The sequence below is a fragment of the Molothrus ater genome, chromosome 1, assembly GCF_012460135.2.
Source record: "Molothrus ater isolate BHLD 08-10-18 breed brown headed cowbird chromosome 1, BPBGC_Mater_1.1, whole genome shotgun sequence".
In the NCBI taxonomy this organism is placed as follows: Eukaryota; Metazoa; Chordata; class Aves; order Passeriformes; family Icteridae; genus Molothrus; species Molothrus ater.
In genome coordinates, this window is record NC_050478.2 from 33098525 (window position 1) to 33118974 (window position 20450).

General features: G+C 41.7%; 1 protein-coding gene across 5 annotated transcripts in view; it reads right to left on the reverse strand.

Annotated features, from left to right (window-relative positions):
• Positions 1 to 10808, reverse strand: part of GSDME (gasdermin E) — a 43674-nt gene extending 32866 nt beyond the window's left edge. For 3 of the 5 annotated variants that reach the window (XR_008508480.1, XR_004979815.2, XM_036379121.2), the window contains exons 1-4: positions 10666 to 10808; positions 9090 to 9201; positions 6644 to 6874; positions 5288 to 5480 (exon numbers count right to left, since the gene is read on the reverse strand). Coding sequence is in view for 3 of the 5 variants with exons in the window: in XM_036379121.2 (XP_036235014.1) it covers positions 5288 to 5480; positions 6644 to 6854 (404 nt within the window). In the remaining 2 variants the exon portion in view is untranslated. Of the gene's footprint in view, positions 1 to 5287; positions 5481 to 6643; positions 6875 to 9089; positions 9210 to 10665 lie in introns of those variants that run through there. The other 2 variants (XM_036379123.2, XM_036379122.1) reach the window with 2 other exon arrangements.
• Positions 10809 to 20450: the final 9642 nt, after the last annotated feature.

Below are 20450 nucleotides of genomic sequence, written 5' to 3' on the forward strand. Positions count from 1 at the left end.
GAGCTGAATGTGTGCCAGCCACTGTCACAGCCCCAAGGTTCAAATGACTTCAGTGGGATGTGTCCCATTGTAAAGCTGTCAGAACTGTTCTCCTCTGCCCAGTAAGTTCAGTGAGCTCTAAATTCAGAGCTTTCAAACACACAGCCTTGCCCACAGCAACAGAAACCTTCTCTTTGAGGACAGCACAGTAAAGTGCTTGCCTCTAGACTTCTGGCACTGAACTTTCCATCATAAAACAGAACTCTGGGGTTGCATGTGGGCACATCATGAGTTATTACTGGGGCACAGCCTGTTGAAGGCAAAATATTCTGCTCTCCTCAGCAACTCAAACAGGAGATGATAACACAAGGTAAGCAAGTATCTTATCTAAATTATCACTGAAAACAGTCATCAAGAGCAATCCACAACAGGGTTAAAGTTTGATAATCAGAGCAGGCCTTCAAGTATTGCAGGGCAATGGCTGCTGAGTCTATGACTGTATTTTTGCAAGAACTGAATTTACTTGCCAGCATAACGCTGAATATAAGAAAATATCTGAGTAACACAAGATGACCAAGTTAAATCCCTGAGAACACATGCATGCAAGGCACATAAATTGCATTGATTTTTTTTATTTTACAGGTCATGTTTCAGAGCTTTAACTTCTGTTCTACAACCATGGCTCTTACCATCTCTTTCACTCTGTACTATACGAGAGCCCCCACCAAACCTGTGCCATTTGTACTACATCACCATTGCCATTCCCACCCCAAGGAGCTGAGCTGAAGCACTCAAAAATAACACTACAGAAAATATAATGAGATGTTGGTCTGCCAAGTCCCATTATCAACACACAGAGTAAAAGCCTGTATAAATAAAAATTATTTTAAAAATACAAATTAGGGGTTTTGCTTGATTATTTGTTCTGTATAAACAACCTTCCTGAGGTTAATGATTTACTATGCTGGAAGCTTTACAGGTCAAACATGTAAATAAAAGAATTTCTTTGAGTTTTGGTCTCACTCCACATTTAACTAGATTAAACACTTCTTTTCTCTCATAATGCAAAGACTTCTTTCACCTTCATTCAGTATTTTTCTTCTTACATTAGGAAAGCAGTGGACAATAGAGGCATAAAGGCAATTTGCTGCAGACTGGAGTCAGAAAAGAAAAAAGTAGAAACCAAATAAAGACAAGAAAAAACAGACACCTGGCAACATAGCAGGATCTCACAGTTAAAGTAGAGAGCACGAGCCTGCTCTAAACTCCAGCGCTGAGACCGAGGGTCTATCCTTTGGGCACGGAATTTGACTTAATTTCCCACAAAGGAGAGGCCACAGGACCATTTTCCATCAAATCCTGTCTAACCAGCTCAGTAACCCACCCACAAATCCTCAAAGCAAGGTACTTGTCAATTTCCTACAATTACCAAGGAGAATGGGTATTGTTGTGCATACTCTCCATCCTCACATTGAAATCAGCACTGCTGCCTCTCTGCACAAATTTTCACTGGTCCAAACTACTTACAAGTAAAAAACCTTTTCAGTCCTTTACTGGGCAATGTCACCTCAACACACCTCCTCTCCCAGCTGCAGAGACACAGGCAGCTCATGCTCACAGCTTCTTCTCCACTTCATTTATAATGTGCTGTAGTCTGATGTCTGCCATACAAATAGTGCTTTTTGCAAGTGAGAGCCTTCACCCAGCTTTGCTCCTGCTCTAATAGAGACGAGTGTCAGAGAGTAAAATCTCACTCTGCCATTTTCCACCAAGCACAGATGCATATTTCTTTTGTTAACCCACTTCAAATATAACCTCTCTGACCTACTTCTTACAGAACACAGCATCTGCAATAGTCAGCTTCACTGATAGCATTTCACTATTTTCCCTACAGAATAACCTGACACATACTTCACAGAACATCTTCCCTAAGAATAACAGAAACATCTCAGACTGCAAGGTATTTTCTCTATTTTCTATTTGACATGCTCCTTATTTTTTAAATCACAGGCACACACAATTGCTTTTATTCAATCCTGTCTCACAACACTTTGTGACTTCATGTTATCTCATGTAGCAGCTTACATAGAAAACTGAATGGTTTTCTCATCATGCTCATAAATGCTCAAGGAGTTTTAAACAATATATCACAAGATAGTCTGAATTTCCACTGTACTCAGATTAAGAATAGACATTTATTTTTGTCTCAGGATGGACAATACCATGCAGTTTCACTAATTCAACTAAAATGCAGTATGCAACAGTATGAAAGTATCTTTCAGCATGCCAGAGCATGTTGTTAAAAACACAACTCTTTTCCTAATATGCTAATGACAGAGTTAGGAATCATTCACACAAAATGATGGAAGTGTGATAGGCAATTTTTTCTGCAGCTGACGTGAACTGACTGCTATCCCTGTCCTCTCAGAACTTCTCATTCAATAACCTTCCATGACTTTTAGTGAAATGGTAAAAAACAAACAAGCAAATTTGTTAATATATGAGAAGTACAGAGATCATAATATCCTCATAAATCTTTTTACTGGAGGGAAGAAGAAGAATGGTTGAGGTTGGGAAGAAGACAGAATGGGTGAGGTTGGACAGTCATCTGGTCTAGCCTCCCTGCTTTAGCAAGGCCACTGGAGCAGTCTGCCTAGGATCATGTCTCCAAGGTGGGGAGCTCCACAGCCTCCTCAGGCAACCTGTGCTCAGCCACCCTCACAGTGAAAAAGAGTTTCCTCATGTTCAGACAGAGCCTCCTGTGTCCCAGATGGCGCCTACTGCTTTCTGCTCTGTCTCTGGGCGCCACTGAAAAGTGGCTCATCCAGCCCATACTTCATCAACTACTCTAAGAGGACCTTATGGCAAACAGTACTGAAAACCTTAAAATAGAAGATGGAATATCTTAAATCCATAGCAAACCAATTGAGCTAAAGGCACAGGACTCTGCCCCAAGTCATGTATCAGCATGTTACAGTGCTCTGTGAACTAGCAAGCACTATGTAATACAAAATCAAAAATAATGTAAAGGCAAATATGCCAAGTTTGTATACCTAAAACTATTGCTTAACTTTATTTTAGGTATTACTTATTATGTTAATTATTGTGTTCTGCATTTACAATGTCACTGCTTCTACAAACCAGGAAGCATCTCATCCCACATCATTCAGCTTTCACTCTTTTTCAGAAAAAGGAGCAAATGCAGCACCTGGAATCTAATCAGGAGATCAGTAGGATTCTCCTTCAGAAGGTTCACTTAAGAAGTGACAGGAAACTGATTTCCTGCCACTGAGCACTTTCAGCTTGCTCAACACTGAAGACTCATGTAACTTATTTTAAAAGGCACATCAGCTTTGACTTTTTAGATTTTACTGCTACTAATCTGCAGCTTTGACTTAATCAGCCTAATACAAGAACATTTAAAAAATGCAATTTAATTAGGTTATATATGTAGAAATAATAAATGAAACAATGATTGATCAAACAAGCAAAAGCACCACATGTTGTTAAATGACATCAAGATCAGTTTGCTGCCTTTCATTTCACAAGGCCTGACAGGTAAACATTCTCTTGTAAATACTGTAATGTTTTGCATCCAAAAATCACTAACTTGTAGGCATCAGCACTCCTGAATTTCACACAGTACTCATGAACGAGATCAAAGTTTGAAACTCGGACACAATCAATCATAAATCATAGAATATTTATGAACGAGTAAGTAGAATTTCATCTATAAGGCATTGCCAACAATTTCCAGTGAGCCTCTGCATTACACTGGAGAAAAAAATAAAAATTCTGCTCTCCTCATCATTTTCAGTGACCTGGCAGAAGGCAAACTGACTCAGTTTGAATTACACACTGTACATCATAAGCTTTAATAAGCTATGAGCATCTTTTGTATGAACTAAGACCTACTGCCTTGCATAAAGTAGCATGCACATCAACTTCAGTTAACAGTCACACACAGATCAGTGTAGAGCTACTGATTTTCAACACTCAAAAGAAGGTAATGTATTTTTGAGTATTTAGTTACATAAAGGATTGGAACTCCAAGATGTGCTGATTTGCTGTGGGAGGATTCTTTTTGTGAACAGAGTCGGTAACTTCAAGCAAAAGCTTACTGATCCTAAACCAAAGTTACTGTAGTTTGTTTCTCCATAAGACTCTACCTAGTGCTACAAACAAGACTCTAAATCTTGACTAATACTATTGTCTTGGTATTAGATGCAGATTAATTTTACTGGCTTGGTACACACATTTGGCCCAGTATTTTCTGCTTTTAATAAAGCACTTAGAACAAAGAGAGCAAGGTGCCTTATTAAAATAAATTTGTTGACTTGTGAATGCTCACAATAAAAGAAACACCAGCCATTTGTTCCCATGAAAATGGAGAATCGATTATTTCTAGAACATCAGTGTATCTAAAGCAAATTTACATTGCTTCTGACAACTTCTGCACTGATAGCAAAAACCTATCATCTTTATCTTCAGAGCATCAGCAAAGGCTATTTAAATTCATTACAGCCTCTGCTACAGATCTAGAGTACAATGCTGTCACAAATAAAGCACCCTCATCTCCCACTGAGCCTCGACCTGCAATAGAGAGCAGACCCCTGACTTGGCAGCTGGTTGCCAAACAGGCTTTGGTACATGACACTCCCACTGCAACATTAAATAGATCCCATTTCAGAGTAGGACAGGAAGAGAGAAGTGTTGCATATCTCGGAAAATAAAGAACATGGCTCCCCTCAGTTAATACAGTGTATAACAGGAAGCAACATATTTATATTTTATTCAGCTGGTAGAATATGCCTTGACTATGCTTGCTCACCTCTGCTATTCCTTTAACTTCAAATAATCTCATTTTCTAACATGGTCACTCACACACACAAACTTACAAAGCCTGCTTACAAGAACATTAGCAGTTCTGAATTCAATTTCTATATTCAATGCCCCAGTAACACAGAGAACTGATTTTTTTTCCAGATTGTTACCTCAGTACAGTCCCCCAAAGAAGGGAGGATTTGGCTCTTGTCCCAGGTAGTAATTCATGCAAAAATGTAAAATGAAATAACAGAGAGATGTTTTTAAAACAAGAAAGAGAAAAGTCTGTCTAACAAGATTTCAAAATATGGAGAATTTCATTTTTGTATATATGATTTGTCATGAATATGAAAGCTTACAATAAAAATAATTTTCAAACTGTGGCAACACTACAGAATTAACTGGTGAGTGACTACAGCTGGCCCAACTCTTTTGAGCTCAGTAATCTCTCTTGGCCACTACAACATTCACATTAGAAACATACCTGTCCTTGACATCTTTCATAAGCTGCTGCAAGTCAACCTCCTGCTTCCTCAGGTTTCCAAATGAGGACTGGTTTTCCACAAAACCTTTCCCTCCAGCTCCCAGGCTGAACTTCACAAATGATGTTTCAATACTTCCTTGAACAAAATCTTCAAACTTCCCCATATATTTTGCAAAGTCAGACTCCACAATCACTAGGAAAGCAATAACAGTAATTTCTGTGAAGAGAAGTGCTGAAACTGTCCATAAGTGATTGGAGGAACAGATACTTACAGAAAATATGACAAGTTAGCAAAGGTAAGGAACAGTATGAAGAGGTAAATAATAAAATTTACATCTCTGCAACTCTTGCATCTGCTCTCTTCATGTTTTCATCATCTTTGCCCTACTATCTTTATCTTTTAAAATTTTGCCATTTTAGGAAAACATAAGGTGACTGAAGTGCTGAACTCAGACACTATGAAATATTTATAAAGAATGATTGAAATTTATTTCAGCTACAAAGAAAACTACAAAGCAGACCTGCTTGTACAACAGTGCTAGTATTTTGGCATTATTTTGACACAACTCATCATAGGGCTGTCCCAAAGCTCACTGAAAACCAATGGAAAAATCTAACTGGTTTAAAACAACTCTGAATTTTATATACCTAAAAAGCAGAGCGCCAACTTGGAATCAGCTGTATTTCCAAGCCAGCTACAATTAAGATCTTAGGTTAGGGAGTTATCTACTTTACTGTACGGAATTATGACATGTCCAGAAATATGGGATTCCTTCTCAATAATCTTAAAACATGGGTGGGACTGCTATAGTTGGATGAAGAAAAAAGTACAAGGGTCAACCTTTTTTAACAGTCTGAGCAAGACAAACAGAATGGGTGGTAAAACTCATCTGGCCTGGCCTGGAAGCATTCCCTGGGCTACTAACACCAACAAGACACTGTTTATTCACTGCTTTTGACCTGAAGCACAGTACAGTTTCACACTACTATGACATACAGCCCCCTATAATATTTTAGGGATATTCCTGTAGCTGCAAGACAGCTACTGTTATTAAACAGCGGGACTATACAGCCTAACAACATTCAGCACTTAATTTAATAACTCTACCCAGGCAAAACTTTCTTCTTTTTTTAACCAACATTTATTACTACCAGTTTTAGTTACATAAATGGTAACTAAAACATAAATGGTCAAGTGAGAAAAGATCCATTCGTCTCATTCCTGGATGGATGATTCCTTCAGAACATTTCTCTGAAAGGAGCCCTCTAATAACATAATTGAGAATAATAACAGAACAGGTTAGGGATTGTACTGTTTTTATCTGCACCAATAGTGCTGCCCAAGTATGGCTTTACCTGGTTTTATTGGTTTGTCTTCAGTAAGCACATCACTCAGGGTGACTGTCAAGAAATGATACTTGGGCTTCTGCCAGCACCAGAACTTCCTCCTCTTCGTAACTAAGCTCAAAAGCTGCAGCTTGTCTGAGGCGTTCAAGTGGGAGACAGGGATCAGGTCACCTCCACTGTCAGTTTCTCTCACGAAATTCTTCGTTGCTTTTGCAAACATCGTGGGGAATCAGTTAAAGCCTGAAAGAATACATCTGTTTTTAAACAACTACAGTTGGAAAGTATAAATATTTACATTGTCCTTTTAAGAAGTCCTTCACAGAATTGGTATTAACAAAGGAACACCATGGTGTTTTCAACTTATCTTCTCCACTCTGAGCTGGGAAGGAGTTCCAATTACTTGTCCCAGTGCAAGTTTTCTCAGTAACTAATAAAAGAACTCTAGTTAAGAGGGACATTCACAGGTTACTAATCTGTTAGGGAGGAAAAACTTACACAGCTTACCTGAAATTCTATGAAAAAGCATCTACTAATGAGCACCCCGTAGAGACCAGCTGTGATGAGGAGAGCACTGGGGCAATGGCAAAGGATTTCTGCCTCCCTACAGGATCCTTCTTTTATTACCTAACATAAAACTTACTCCACATAAGGCAATTAGGTATTACTCACACAAATTATCTTGATCTTTTTAATAGGGAGTATAAACACATGGATGGATAATAACAACTGTTCTATAAAAAGCACCAAGCTGGCATCCTTGTTACTAAATTTTGTTTCTGAACTACACCCCTGGAAAGTTCCAATTAATTTTTTTATTTATGAACTCTTTTTTACCTTCAATGTTTTCCAATTTTCTATTTTTCATTTGCATAACTACAGCTAAATGAAACATACATTATGTGCAACTGTTATTCACAACTGTTATTCATATCCCCTACACAACTACATACATTATCTTACTGTAGCTTTGCAATGATTTTAATTAAAAATTACCAGCATCTCTTATAAAGTAAGGTTTTCCTTATCCCTGGGAATGTATTTTACTGTATTTACAAGGAATGTCTTCCAGTAAGGGAGTCTGGCTGAAGTCACAAAATGGTAAAAACAACCATTCACAGGTGCCAAACAAACAATTCTAATAAATTAATATTTGATATTTTTAAAGAATCTTTCTAGTTTTTCAACTCTGTGTTATCTGAGCTAATGATATCTCCAGAATTAAATCAGTTTTTAAATCCAGCAGCATTCCTTTAAGTCCCCCAGCTGGCACTGACCAGAAAGTTCAACTACGATCACAAGACGTCTCAGCAGGGTATTCACACTTCCATGATTAATTACCTGTCTTGCTCCACACAGATCTTAGATTTCTCATTTACAAACACAGACTAGAGTAAGGCAGGACAGACTTCACACAAAAACTGATATTGCAGTGAGCACTCAGGATTATTGACAGAAAACAATAACCTGAATACAGATTATTAGTGCTTGGACCACAGGCTCAGTATTTTATTGTTAGCAAAAAAAGCCCTTTTGAAGAAGCAAACTTAACCTTTTCATTAGTTTTTCCCAAATCCCATTTCAGATATTCCACACAGTATTTACTAATTCATGATGAGGTATTTACCTCCTCATGAATCATCTACAGCCTAGTCTGTGTAACAAATAAAAGGTGTTTTCCAACAATACCTGCATCAAAAGGATTTAAGCAATGTCTAAGTCACATAGCATTTTACTGAAAAGTCTTCTGGGGCTTTCACTGTAAGTGCAGCAAACCCTGCAGCACAACCTCAGCTGTGGGCACCGGGAATATTTCCAGTGACTTCTTGCTCTCTGACCTCTTAAACTGAACTCAGACTGATTTTTTACATTCTTATGTCTCCTCCTTAATCTCCCTGGTTTTAATCTTAGTGAGAACACTTTTAACAGAATAAAGCAGTGCAGATCCACTGCAGCAGAAAAGGAAAAAAGCCCAAATATAACTTCAAACCAAAACTAGTTTCCTTTATCCACAGGACTTCTTTTGCAGGAGTGTCTGTATTTTGCAAACAGCCAGACAGTGACTGATTTGTTATGTAGAGGACCACCAAAAAAATTCTCACTGCCTGCATTAGCTACCTTTGCCCAGCAAAACCTTCTACAAACATTTCTGTATTTCACGTGACAGTTCACTCACCCTGATCCCCTTGCTACATAGCCAGCTCACATAGGCATAGTCTCTGGGAAAAAAAAAAAATTAAAAAGGCCACCAATTTCTGAGTATATCATAAAACAAATTGCAAAACCAGGTACTAATATTCTTACAAACTCACTAAATCTCATGAGAGGAACCACTGCACTGGTCTGTAAAACTTCCAGTTCATAGTGTTTTGCCTTCATTTCCCATCACCGCTCTTGACTAGCAAAAGGAACACCCAGGGAAGAGGACAGAGTGCTTCTGAGGACTAGCAACACTCACCAGACAGGAGAGATGGGGGAGATTTCACACTCAAAATTATGGCAGTGTCTCCCACACTTTGCTGTGCTGGTAATGTCTTTGCAGGGAGCATATTTTGCTGGTGTAGATGTACCTGCAAATCAAGAATATTCTATCCAAATCCCTGTTTATCTTTGGATATAGCACCTTTAACACAAATTTGACAATGCCCCCAAATACCTTGCTTCACTTCTTCCCAGAACAAAGACACAGAGCAATTATGCCCCCAAACATCAGGGAGTTAATACAGCCCAAGGCTCAGTGCCATCCTGAACCAATGGACAGGGAGTAGTTACAGACCCAGCTTAAAGAAAGCTCTGCCTTGGGAGTTTGTTCCTCTGCAAATTTTAATAGAGCTGTGCTGGGTTTGACAGAAATAAAAGGGAAGGTATCAAGCTGGTAGGAAATGCCCGTCAGAGTGAATTCACTCTTGCAGATAGCTAGGCATGAAAAAGAAGAGTCCCTTCCTTGCCTACCACAAAATCTAAAATTAGCCTGAATCTGGACTACAGGAGGATAATTTAATGGCAAGAATGAGAACAAATGAAGGCAATGAAACCAATTTCACCGTTAACCTAAACAAACAAATCTCATCCCTGCTTCGTTACTTTACAGCTCCCTAACTCAGTATAGTAGGACATTAAACCCAAAGTGACATTTAATGAGCAATTGCTGTTTGCCTCTGTCAGTACAAAAGAAAGCAAATAGCTACCTGATATTTCTTACATTCTGTATCTTTCAAATATGGTTTTTTTTTTTGCATTTAACCTAAGACCCAAGTTGTAAGGAAATGCGATGTCTAAAAGCCAAAGAGGAAGCTTTTTTAAGACTAAAGCCTTAGCTTTAGAAGGGCTGTTAGGCATTAACCACTGTGTAGGAGTGGTAATGGCCTTGGAATCCTAAAGGAGTATGAGTCCGTATCGGAAGGGAACGGGAGCATGAAGTGACGACATGCATGTTACATGTTTCATTAAGAACATCACAGTTACTTTCACCTCCTCTCCAAATACTTAAAATTATAAAGAAAAAAAACCAAATACCCATAAGAGCTAATAAACAAAGCCTAGCTGGGCTGCCCACACAATGCGTTACAGGTTTTGAACGCACGTAGTCCCCAAAAACACCTCCAAAGGTTTTAGCCCTGGCTGAAGCCCTCTGTTTGTTCCTCGAGGGCTCTGCAGCACGTGCCTGCACACGCCGGTGCCGCAGCCTCGGGCACCCCGGAGACAAGCGGCGCCTGCCTTTCCCCGGCCGTGCCGCCGTCCTGCGGGCTGCCAGGGCTGAGGGAAGGCCCGGCGCTGCCGCGGCGCTGGGTCCCGCCCGCCTCTCCGGGAGCGGCTCGGGCAGGGGAGCATGGCCCCGCCGTGCCACCGCTCGGAGCCCCGCACGGGCACCGCGGCCATTCCGCTCCCCGCGGGGCGGGGGGACAGCGGGGCGCGGCACGGAGGCCGCAGCCGCTGCTCGTACGCCGCGGAAGGGCGGAGTGGCAGCGGCCCGGGGAGGCGGGCAGGGCCGGGCCGCGCCGCCGCCCCGGGCCTGCTCCCGCTCCCGTACTCACGGCATTCCCTGCGCTCCCCGCCGCCGCTACCGGGGATGCGGCGCACTCCGCCCGCGGGGCGTGACGAGCCCGCCGCGCCCCAGGCGAGGGGCCGCGGGCGAAGCTCAGCGAGCGGGTCCCGCAGCAGCGGGGGCTCTGTGCTGGGAGGGCGCGGCGGGGGGAGCGCAGGCCCCGCCCGGGTGCCCGGGCCGTGCGGGCGGGCGGGAGCCGCTCCCGGGGCGCCTCCGCCATGCTGAGGCGCGGAGCCGCCGCCCAGCGCAGGGCGGGGGCCGGGGCGCTGCCCGCGGCTCTGCGAGCCCTCGGGGCGGCTTCTGCCTCCCTCGCCATCCCGCCCATCTGCCTGAGCTCCCTCGGGCGCTGACCGTCCTGCCGTGAGGGTTAGAACGAAGGGCTGCAGGTGTCCCTCTGCGTGAGGCGTGGCCCGGCACAGGGCCCCCTGCGGCAGGTGTCGTGTGGGGCAGCCCTGTGAGTGGAGAATTCGCCCTGGGTTGGGACAGACGGTTTTGTATGGCTGCACCCTGGCAGATAACACTGGCAGGTGTCTTTCCCTCCAGGTAATTGCGTGACAGCGATGTGCTAGGACACGAGCGACAAGGACATCTTTGTGACAGCCTCTCTAGCCCGGCTCGGTTCGCCCGTGGTCAGCAGTGCACGGGGCCGGTGCCGTGTCCGCTGGAAGCACCAGCCCTGCCACGATTTTGGCTGCGAGTTTGCAGCTCTGGGTTGGCACTGCGGGCCTTGTGAAGCCGCCGTGCACCGAACGGGAGCTCCCAAGTCAAGGTCCCCAGTCCAGGGACCTTGAACGGCAGCACTGTGGAAAATGAGAAGTGTGGTCAGTGGAGCCTGGGGCAGGTTGGTGAACCACAGTGTGAAATAATGAGCGCTGTCACAGTATCTCGGCCGTCTGAAAACACAATGAAAAAACTTGGTTGTTCATGATGCCAAAGGAGCGATCCAGTGAGAAACAGATGAGTCTGCAAAAACCCAAAGAGTATTTTTTTTCACTATAATAAATATCAAATAAATCTTTTTCAAGTGAACCATGCCACAGGCTGGGTACCTTCCCCTGTGGTTTGAACAGAGAGCATTTGAGGCTGGGGTAAAGTCACAAATGTCACATCAGCAGACCTTAATGGGCTAACACCCTGGCTTCAGAACAAAGGGACGGTGAAAGCTTAATGTCTTTAAATGAACAGTTCTGGGTGAAAAATAGCAGTAAAGTAGACCCATTTCTTCCATTTAGCTACATGCAGCATCCAAACCTTCCAATGAATTTCAGCTGATTTTAATCTATCACCCCTTCCTGATTTCCCCAGGTGACATCCTTATTGATTCAATGATAAAACATCCTCATTCTGGGGTTGTACCTGCATACAGAAATTTGAACAAATAGCCAGAACGGAACTAAGTACCTGTATTTGTGATAGCTTAAATTTTATGAACTAATGAAATTTATAAATCTCCATTCTTAGAGTCCCTGCCTGAGAAAAAGTACCCACACATCCTCGGGAGATCTCTTTTTTAGGATCAGCACTGAGCTGCAGAATTGCTAGCTCCAGTAATAATCTGGCCAGTAATAGCACACGTTTCATAAGCTATCATGTGTTTTTCCAGGGAGTGGCAATGTGTGATCATTTCAAATGCAAGAGCCTGCTAAAGCATATTTTGAGAAATAAGGGAGGAAGTTGCACTGAACCACATTGCTATGGAAATATCCACTGGGGAGGTAGGACTTAAATAAAACTAGTGTAACTTGCTGGTAATTTTAAGGACACTACCAGCAGTTGCATGCACACCAAATAGAGGGTATCCACACTAGGAATATTTAAATGTTTTTAAGAAAAAGTCTTCAACAGAAGTCTCTCCATCTGAATGGCACCAGCTGATACAGGGTAATTTTCAGATGCATATAATTGACTAGAAGAAACAGAAACACAGGTTTCTTAGCAAACAGTTTTAGGGCTATGCAGCAATTAACTTTGAGGCTTCAAAGTCTGTCACAGAAACTGGCTTGCAAATGAGAGACATTTAGGACTGAACACCCACCTTGAGCATTCAGTCTTCGTGGAAATGCTCTTCAGGTGCACTGCACAGTCAAAATTCCCAGCCCATGGTTACTCCATGACCAGCTGGGATGCCAGCAGGGAGAATGTTGAGTCGGAGGAATACACAATCTCAGCGTGGTCTGTCAGCCACAGACTCCATCTCCTGAGCTGAAGCATCAAGTGCATCACTGCTGTGTTAGTAGATCCTTCTGCATTGCTCCTGCCTGAGAACATCATCTTGCAGAAAGAGCAGAGGGAGAAAACCAGAAACTTTTGCCTCTGGAACAAACTGCTCTTGGTATGGGACAAGTTCTGGCTACCTCTTAAATAAGTGAAGTGAGGCAAGTGGCTTCACAGCCACAATTTTAAAAATGAGTAATGCACATAATAAGTGAGTAATAACACAAAAGATAATCTGAAAGGGAAAAAAGATCCCAGCAAAATAGCTGTATGCTTTTTGAGTATGGCTGTGTGAAATTCCTCAGGTATGACATTTAAAAAATCACTGAGCATGCCACCACAAGATGTCAGCATTGCAGAATGGTTATTCTTGCCAGAAACAGAAAAGGTTTTTGCATCCTATATGCATTTGGTATTAGATTTAATTGTTTTTGTATGATGGCATAATCTGGCCTTATTTTTTCAACCGTTGACACTATGATGTCATTCCAAATTTAGTTGCCAGTGAGAACTTCTTAAATGGCTTTTTTGAATTAACTCTATCTTAAAAACTTTAAAAAATGCTTTCACAGCATGAACAGCAGTACTAATGGCCAATAATACCTTGTAGCCATCAATGTGTTGTTTCAGGCTGCATCCAGCCTGGCTAGAAAACGCTCGCTAAAATTGTGCCTGTATATTAAGGTGTCCAGAGGTCATCCAGAGCTCTCTGCTGCTGCATGCTAGGCCTTTATAAAACCCTCATGCTGGCTGGAGAAGGCTCTGCTGACCTTAGTGGAGGAAGTAGGAAGAAAGTGTGAAGCTATTTTGGGTTTCTATTTACAAGAGAAGGATATTTGGGGTAGCAAATCTTTTAGAAGGTGTCCAGCAACATAAGCCAAATCACCAGCAAAAGAATTAATTTCTTTTTTTTCCCTCCACTTCCTTTTGTAAGAATAAAAGATCTGAGCAACAGTTTTTGTTTGTTTCTGCATTTCTTTCAAATCAACTAACCAGCCTCATTTTTCTTCCACATTGAAATTCATGTCCTGTTTTGCTGGGATGCTCTGTACTTTTTGCCTCTACCATTGTGTCCTCTGAAACATTTCCTGTTGCACACAACAGCTTTCTCCCTCTCCTGCTGTTACGGCTGTCACAGCCCTGCCACCGTGCCAGCAGCAAGTGACAGGCTTAGCAAGGGATGGTGTCCTGAGAAGGGGAGATGAGTGGGAGGGTGCAATGAGCCAGGAGGGGCTGTGTGAGTTCAGAACATCCAGAAAATCCATTCTGCTGTGCTCCCCTACCTGTTCCTCTGAGCTTCTGTGCATTCTGCTCTTGATGATGGGAAGGTGACATCTTTACCCATCTGAAGATTTTGCTGTGAGATGAGTTTGGCCACTCTTTAGAGGCTATCTTGTATTACCAGGTTCAACTCTGCTACCTTTACAGACCAATATGAGGAAAACAGAGTTCACTTCTGGACCTTCTAGTCCCTTGAAAAGACCACTGGAGAGTGCCATGGTGAGATGCAGAAGGAGACAGACGTGTTCAGTACAACCTGTTTGCTGTAGCTCAGTCAGAGCTCTGCCTTCAGCTCTCATGTTGGCATGGGGGGGAGTAGTGCCACACTTCCTTTCTCTAGTGCACAGGTTGTGGCACAGGGCTCCCCTCTGTCCAACCATGCGATGATTCTGTGATGTCTCCAATAATAATATGGAGAACAATTTGCATGAATTTGCATAAACTTGTTGCTTCTAACTTGAAATTGTAGATTCGATGGCAGCCACAGAACTTTATTTCTTTTACAACAGTGATAAATGAAGACTTAGGAATAGATAACGTTTCTTGCACATCTCAAAAGCCTTCCATAATAGTTTATTAGAAACCATCTGGTTTCATTAATGTTTTATCAAATACCATCTGGCTGCTGTATTGTTCAAGCTATTTAGTAGTAAAACTTGCTCATAAATTAGCCCAAAAGAATGGCTTTCAAACTATTGTGTAGGAGCCCCAAACAACTTTCATGTAGGTCCTATATAAACAGTTATTTAAAAAGTATTAGACTACACTAAACTTCAACATTAAACTTCAAAAGCCTAGAAAATGTATCAGTAATAAGATCTGAAATTTAGCTTCTTCCTCAAGCTTCTTAATTTTTTTCTCTTTTCTACATGTTTAATTCTTGGCCAGTTGGAACAGGAGTGACAAAGTCAAAATGACAAACTGTATTTAAATAAAAATTAACCAAAACCAAATAAAAAATTAACCAAAAAAACAAATAAAAATTAACCAAAACAAAAAAAAAAATTTGGTTTTCAATAAAACATTGCAAACAGAGAATACCTGTCACCATGCCTCCAAAAAATGAAGTCCTTCATCCCTGCACATGTACACTTTTCAGACTGTAAGCTCTCTGTCAGGGTTTCTGGCACTGCTCTGAAATCTAAGTGTACAGCAGCACAGGGCACCATTCAGAGTTGTACAGTGCCTACTACTATGGGCAGCTAGGTAACTGATTGTAAATGCTTACATAATATACATTGTTTTAGTAAATTGTTCGTCCACTCATAATTATTTTACTGTTAAATTTTCAGATCAGTAAAAATGTCACCCTAAAATTAGGGCAGTTCCTAGTGATTTTGCTATTTATAGACAACCTTAAAGTTACTGGAATACTAAGGAAAGCATATCTAAATAACACATAGAAGATTTAGGACAAAATTGGCAAGCAACAGGAGTTAAATGATCCCTGGGAAAGAGCCCAAGGCTGAAGCTGCCTGTAGAGAGAAAAACTGGCTGTAAGTTTGCTTTTGATCAGCTCTCCAGATATGTTATACTTCGTGCAATTCCTTTTGCATCCTCTGAATGTGTATGCACAAGCATCCTCAAAAAAACCTCACTATCCACCTGTGGGAACAAATGATTTGGGCAGAATTTTCTGAAGAATGGGCAGTATGTGATTGCAGTCCCTCATGGGGCAGCCAGCTGGATGGTGTTCGTGTTGTGCTGCTGCAGAACTGGAGCATGGCCATAGTCAAACCTTGCAAAATGTTAGAAGGTAACATTAATATTTCATTGAGTACCACCAGATGCATGTCATGTACTACATTTGTAGCAATAGCTTTATTGTGGTTTAAAACAAATTTTCTCTCTCCCTTTTGGTTTTTGTGTCTGCTTTGTTTTCTTTTCTAGTTGTTTTGCAACTCCATAATCCCCCTTCTGATTATCTGTTGTCAGCTCAGTGTCTCTTGTAGGAACAACAGCAGAAATTCCTGTTCCAGGACAATGTGAAAGGGGTTTCTCCAGAACAAAAAAGAAAAAAAAAATAAAAAGTAGTTTTAAGGGCCCACAAATATAGAAATTGAGAATTTTGTTTATCAGTCTTTGAAGCAAGCCATGGCCCATAAAAATGGCAGATACATTGAGGAGAAGACCACAAACAGCAAAGAAGTCAGTGGCTACAGAGGGTCCTGAGGAGTGGTGAGGCTGCTTTGCTCCTGCAAGTGAGTCAGGACTCCTGCAGCTTCCCAGGGGCTCTGCAGCAGGAGCTGCCAGGAGCTGTCTGCATCTTCTGCTGTAGAAACACACAGAGGAGGACAGAAGTTAAAACCCCATCCCATTTCCCACAGGGGTGACACCCCATTGGGTACCAAGAGGAAGGCCTCATATTTCTTCTTAAAGTCACTTCATTCTTCAGCTTGCTATTGCTCCTCCCAATTTCAGCATGTCAAGTGTTTGCTTTTCAGTGTCCTACAGGCAGTGGTAAGAACAGTGGGTAAGAACACTCCTGGGATTTTCCCACAAAAGAGAACAAGATGAAAAAGGAACACAGTTCTTTTTGAAACAAGGAGAAAGGGCTGGCAAGCAGCTAAAAAGTGTGTGGGCTGGTAATTCCATGGGAGCTCTTTTTATATTATGCAACAGTGCTGCCCTAAAGGACAGCAGGTATCATAAAGAGAATGTTTTGGGTCAAAACAGATTTTGGTAGATATAAAAGCAGAGTGTCCCAATCTGGGCTTCTCAGCACAAGGGACACGTGGAGCTCCTGGAGCAGGTCCAGCAAGGGCTACAAAGATTATTAAGGGACTGGAGCATCTCTGTTTCAAGGAAAGGCTGTGGGAGCTGGACCTCTTCTGCCTCTGGAAGAGATGACTGAGAGGGAACCTCACCAATGTCTGTCAGTGTCTGAAGGGAGGGTGCAGAGAGGATGGAGCCAGGCTGTTCTCAGGGGTGCTGAGCAATAGGACAAGAGGTGATGGGCAGAAACTGCTGCACAGGAAATTCCACCTGAACATAAGGAAGAACTTCTTTACTGTGTGGGTGACCCCACACTGGAACAAGTTGCCCACAGGGGATGTGGAGTGTCTCTTGCTGCAGACACTCAAGAACTGCCTGTGTGCAATACTGTGCCATGTGCTCTTGGATGATGCTGCTTGAGCAGGGAGGCTGGACCAGATGATCAAATGTGGTCCCTTCCAACCTGACTGATTCTATGAAAAGGCTGCAGCTATCCTTCTGAAGAGTGGGAAGTAAAGAGCAGTCACTGTCCTGCAGATTTATATTGATGGTGGCCCGGGACGGAGTCACACAGCTCCAGGTTGTTGACACTATTTGTTATATTGCAGTTCCACATGCAGACCAGGTCTTCACTAAGCTGGAAAAGAACCTCATGTATGAAATGAAGTGCTGGCCTCTTCTCTGACAATTAAAAATGTAATTTATTTGCTTCATCACAGGACTAAAACTGGTGTCCTTGCTGCTTGTAGTGCCCTTGTTTATCTGAATGGTGCAGTGATTTGGGTGAATGGCATCTGTAACAGGTGATGCAAGTACCCTGGGGTGGGTGGCTTTTTTACTGCCAGAGACAGCTCTTTGCAGCTGGGAGATGGGATTGTGCTTCTCCTGCAGAACCAGTTGCTGTCAGCTTGAGATGGGGCTTATTTAAGTTATTGTCCAGCCTCACCAATGCCAGCATACTGCAGTGAGAGCAATACAGTTTCTAAAAGAGAAGGAAGACCAGCTGTGTCCTGAGAGGAAGCATTGTCAGGAAAGGAAACAATGAGCAACTGGTACAGGGAAAGCATGAACTGCAGTTACTCCTTTTTCCTAGGACCTCATGACTGCACACTTCAATACAGAGAATCATACTTCAACATGTACTCTTTCCTCTCATTCCTTTCTCCCACCATGTCAAACAACCAATTCATGTTGTTATCAAGACCAAAACATAAGCATCAGCTTTAGGAAGCTTTGCACCTACATAAAGTAGAATGGAGCTCCTACTAGGGCTTTCCCCCCCCCCCCCCTGTGATGTGGCACATGCTCTTTTTCAGTTCCTTATATTCACAAATGAGAATATAATATCCTGGAGTTCTCTACCCTACATCACCTTTAATTGAAGCTTTAGTCTGTCTCCTTAATGAAAGAAGGCATGTTAAGGAAGGGCCAGGCTCACCATTCTTTAGTAACTAGAAAACTCAGAAAAAGTCAAGCGTGTCCTAACTGACATATTTGCAGTGCCTGTCTTAGGCAAAGTCCTTAGTAAAAGATTTTCCCCACCAAAGAACTTTGTAATTTGGTGCACTATTTTTAAACCTTATAAGAAAAATTGATTTTTCCATCCAAAAAACCTATATAGCTCTTGTTGCCTTTACAGGGTTTACTTCATTGACTGAACTGCAAGGAGCAAACAAGGAATACAAGTAGGATGACCTCTTGACTTCACTCCATCTTCAGTCTGTCCATTGCCAAAATTATAACAAACCTTGCAGTAAACAAAACTGTAAATCTCTTTCAGCTATTAGACAGGTTCTCATCTATTGATAAATCTACATAATCTTCCTTGCCTTAGGCAGCAGTCTAGGCATTGCAGACATCCTTATAAAAACCTAAGGAGGAGAGGATTTTTCAAGGCATGTACTGTGGTAATTCAAAGTTGCCTTACTGCAACATTTATTTTTTTTTTTTTTTTTTTTGACACAAGCTGAAAAGTAAGGAATTTGTAATTTTGGAAAACAATTTTCATCAAGAAGTTTTAATAAAGACAAACAATGTTAAGCAAGCAAAAAAAAAAAAGTACTTTTGAATTTTAACAGCTGGTTTTACTAGAATAGCATGTGAAACATCAGCACATAAAATCCTCAAGGATAAGTAGTACCCTAGTATTTAGAGGAAGACAATAATTCCTGGAGTCTGAAATTACAGTCAGAAACAGCGGATGTTAATACACAACATCTTGTGTTCCAGGAATTTATTACTGGTTCAAGAGCCTGTTAAAACTTACATCAGCGAGCCCACAGAGACACATTCTCAGTTAACTCAAGCCTTGGCTACATTCAGCTCAGTAGAGCAATGTTGATTTACCTCAAATGAGAGTTTGCACAAAGTAATTTCAAATATTTCCCTTGGTACAGAGTAAGCAAAGATACAAATTCCTAAGTATACATCAGAATTTTGATTCTGGCCAGCTTTTAACCCCATTTAAAAACAGTAACCCTACAAATTCTTATGCATAAAACAGAGAGGTCTTAATTAAAAATCAAAAAACCAAGCAGAGAGAGCAACATTTGCAACATGAAAGCAATATAAGGAACATATAATTATATAGTCTATATATAATATAGAATTTATAGACCATAAAAAAACAACAACAAAAAGCCAAGACGTGTTGGTTACTATGTAGAGCAAGCTTTGCTCAGCTGTCAGTGTTTTTCCTCACCTTATGAAGGTTTGAATCATTTTGCAGTAAGCAAAATGACATTAAAGGGGGATAACTGTAAATGAAAAGACAACTGATCTTAAATGCAAATTGGATGCAAGTTCTACACTCGCCAAGTTTATCTTGCACTTCTGTAGAGGAGAACAGCCTGTTTTGTCTGGGTAGGACTGACCACACTGTGGGCATTTGGCATGGTGTTAGCTTGTGGGGCAGTCATGAGAAATTCACTCTGCAAGAGAAATTCCTGCTGCCCTGGGTGTTCATGAGTGGGTCACCAATAATGAACATCCCTTGCAATCTTCCTCTCCCTTTTATAATTATGAAAAAAATACTACTGCTTCTATAAACCAGAACTTTCCCAGCAACTTCAACTAAATGCTAGGTATTTCAGATACCAATTAAACAGTATCAGATCTCTATGAAATAAATCAGCAATGAAGTAATTCTCCCTGACACAATGAGAAAGTTCCAAAGTTCTTCACCCAATAGAACCAAAATGGCTGGATTTCAAAAATCCAGGAGCTGATTCTGGCCCACTGTAAAGACTGTTTTGCTTTTGGCCTCTATCCTGCTTCTGCCATGTACCACAGTTGAGGATATTTGGCATGGTAACAAATATTTAGATCCAGTTTTCCCAGCTCTTTCTGAATGCTCCATGCTCCCTCCCACCAAATCTTTGCAGCCACTGAGGCTGCAAAGTGCCACAGAACTGCAGTCAGGAATTTCACGTTGGACAAGAGTTACACTCACTGTACTCCCACATTTTTAAAGATCCTAGTCCATCCATATTGCATCTTATACACATATGGTGGGACTGTGAGACATTATTGAGGTCTGATAGGCAGAGCTGTCCTGAATCACCA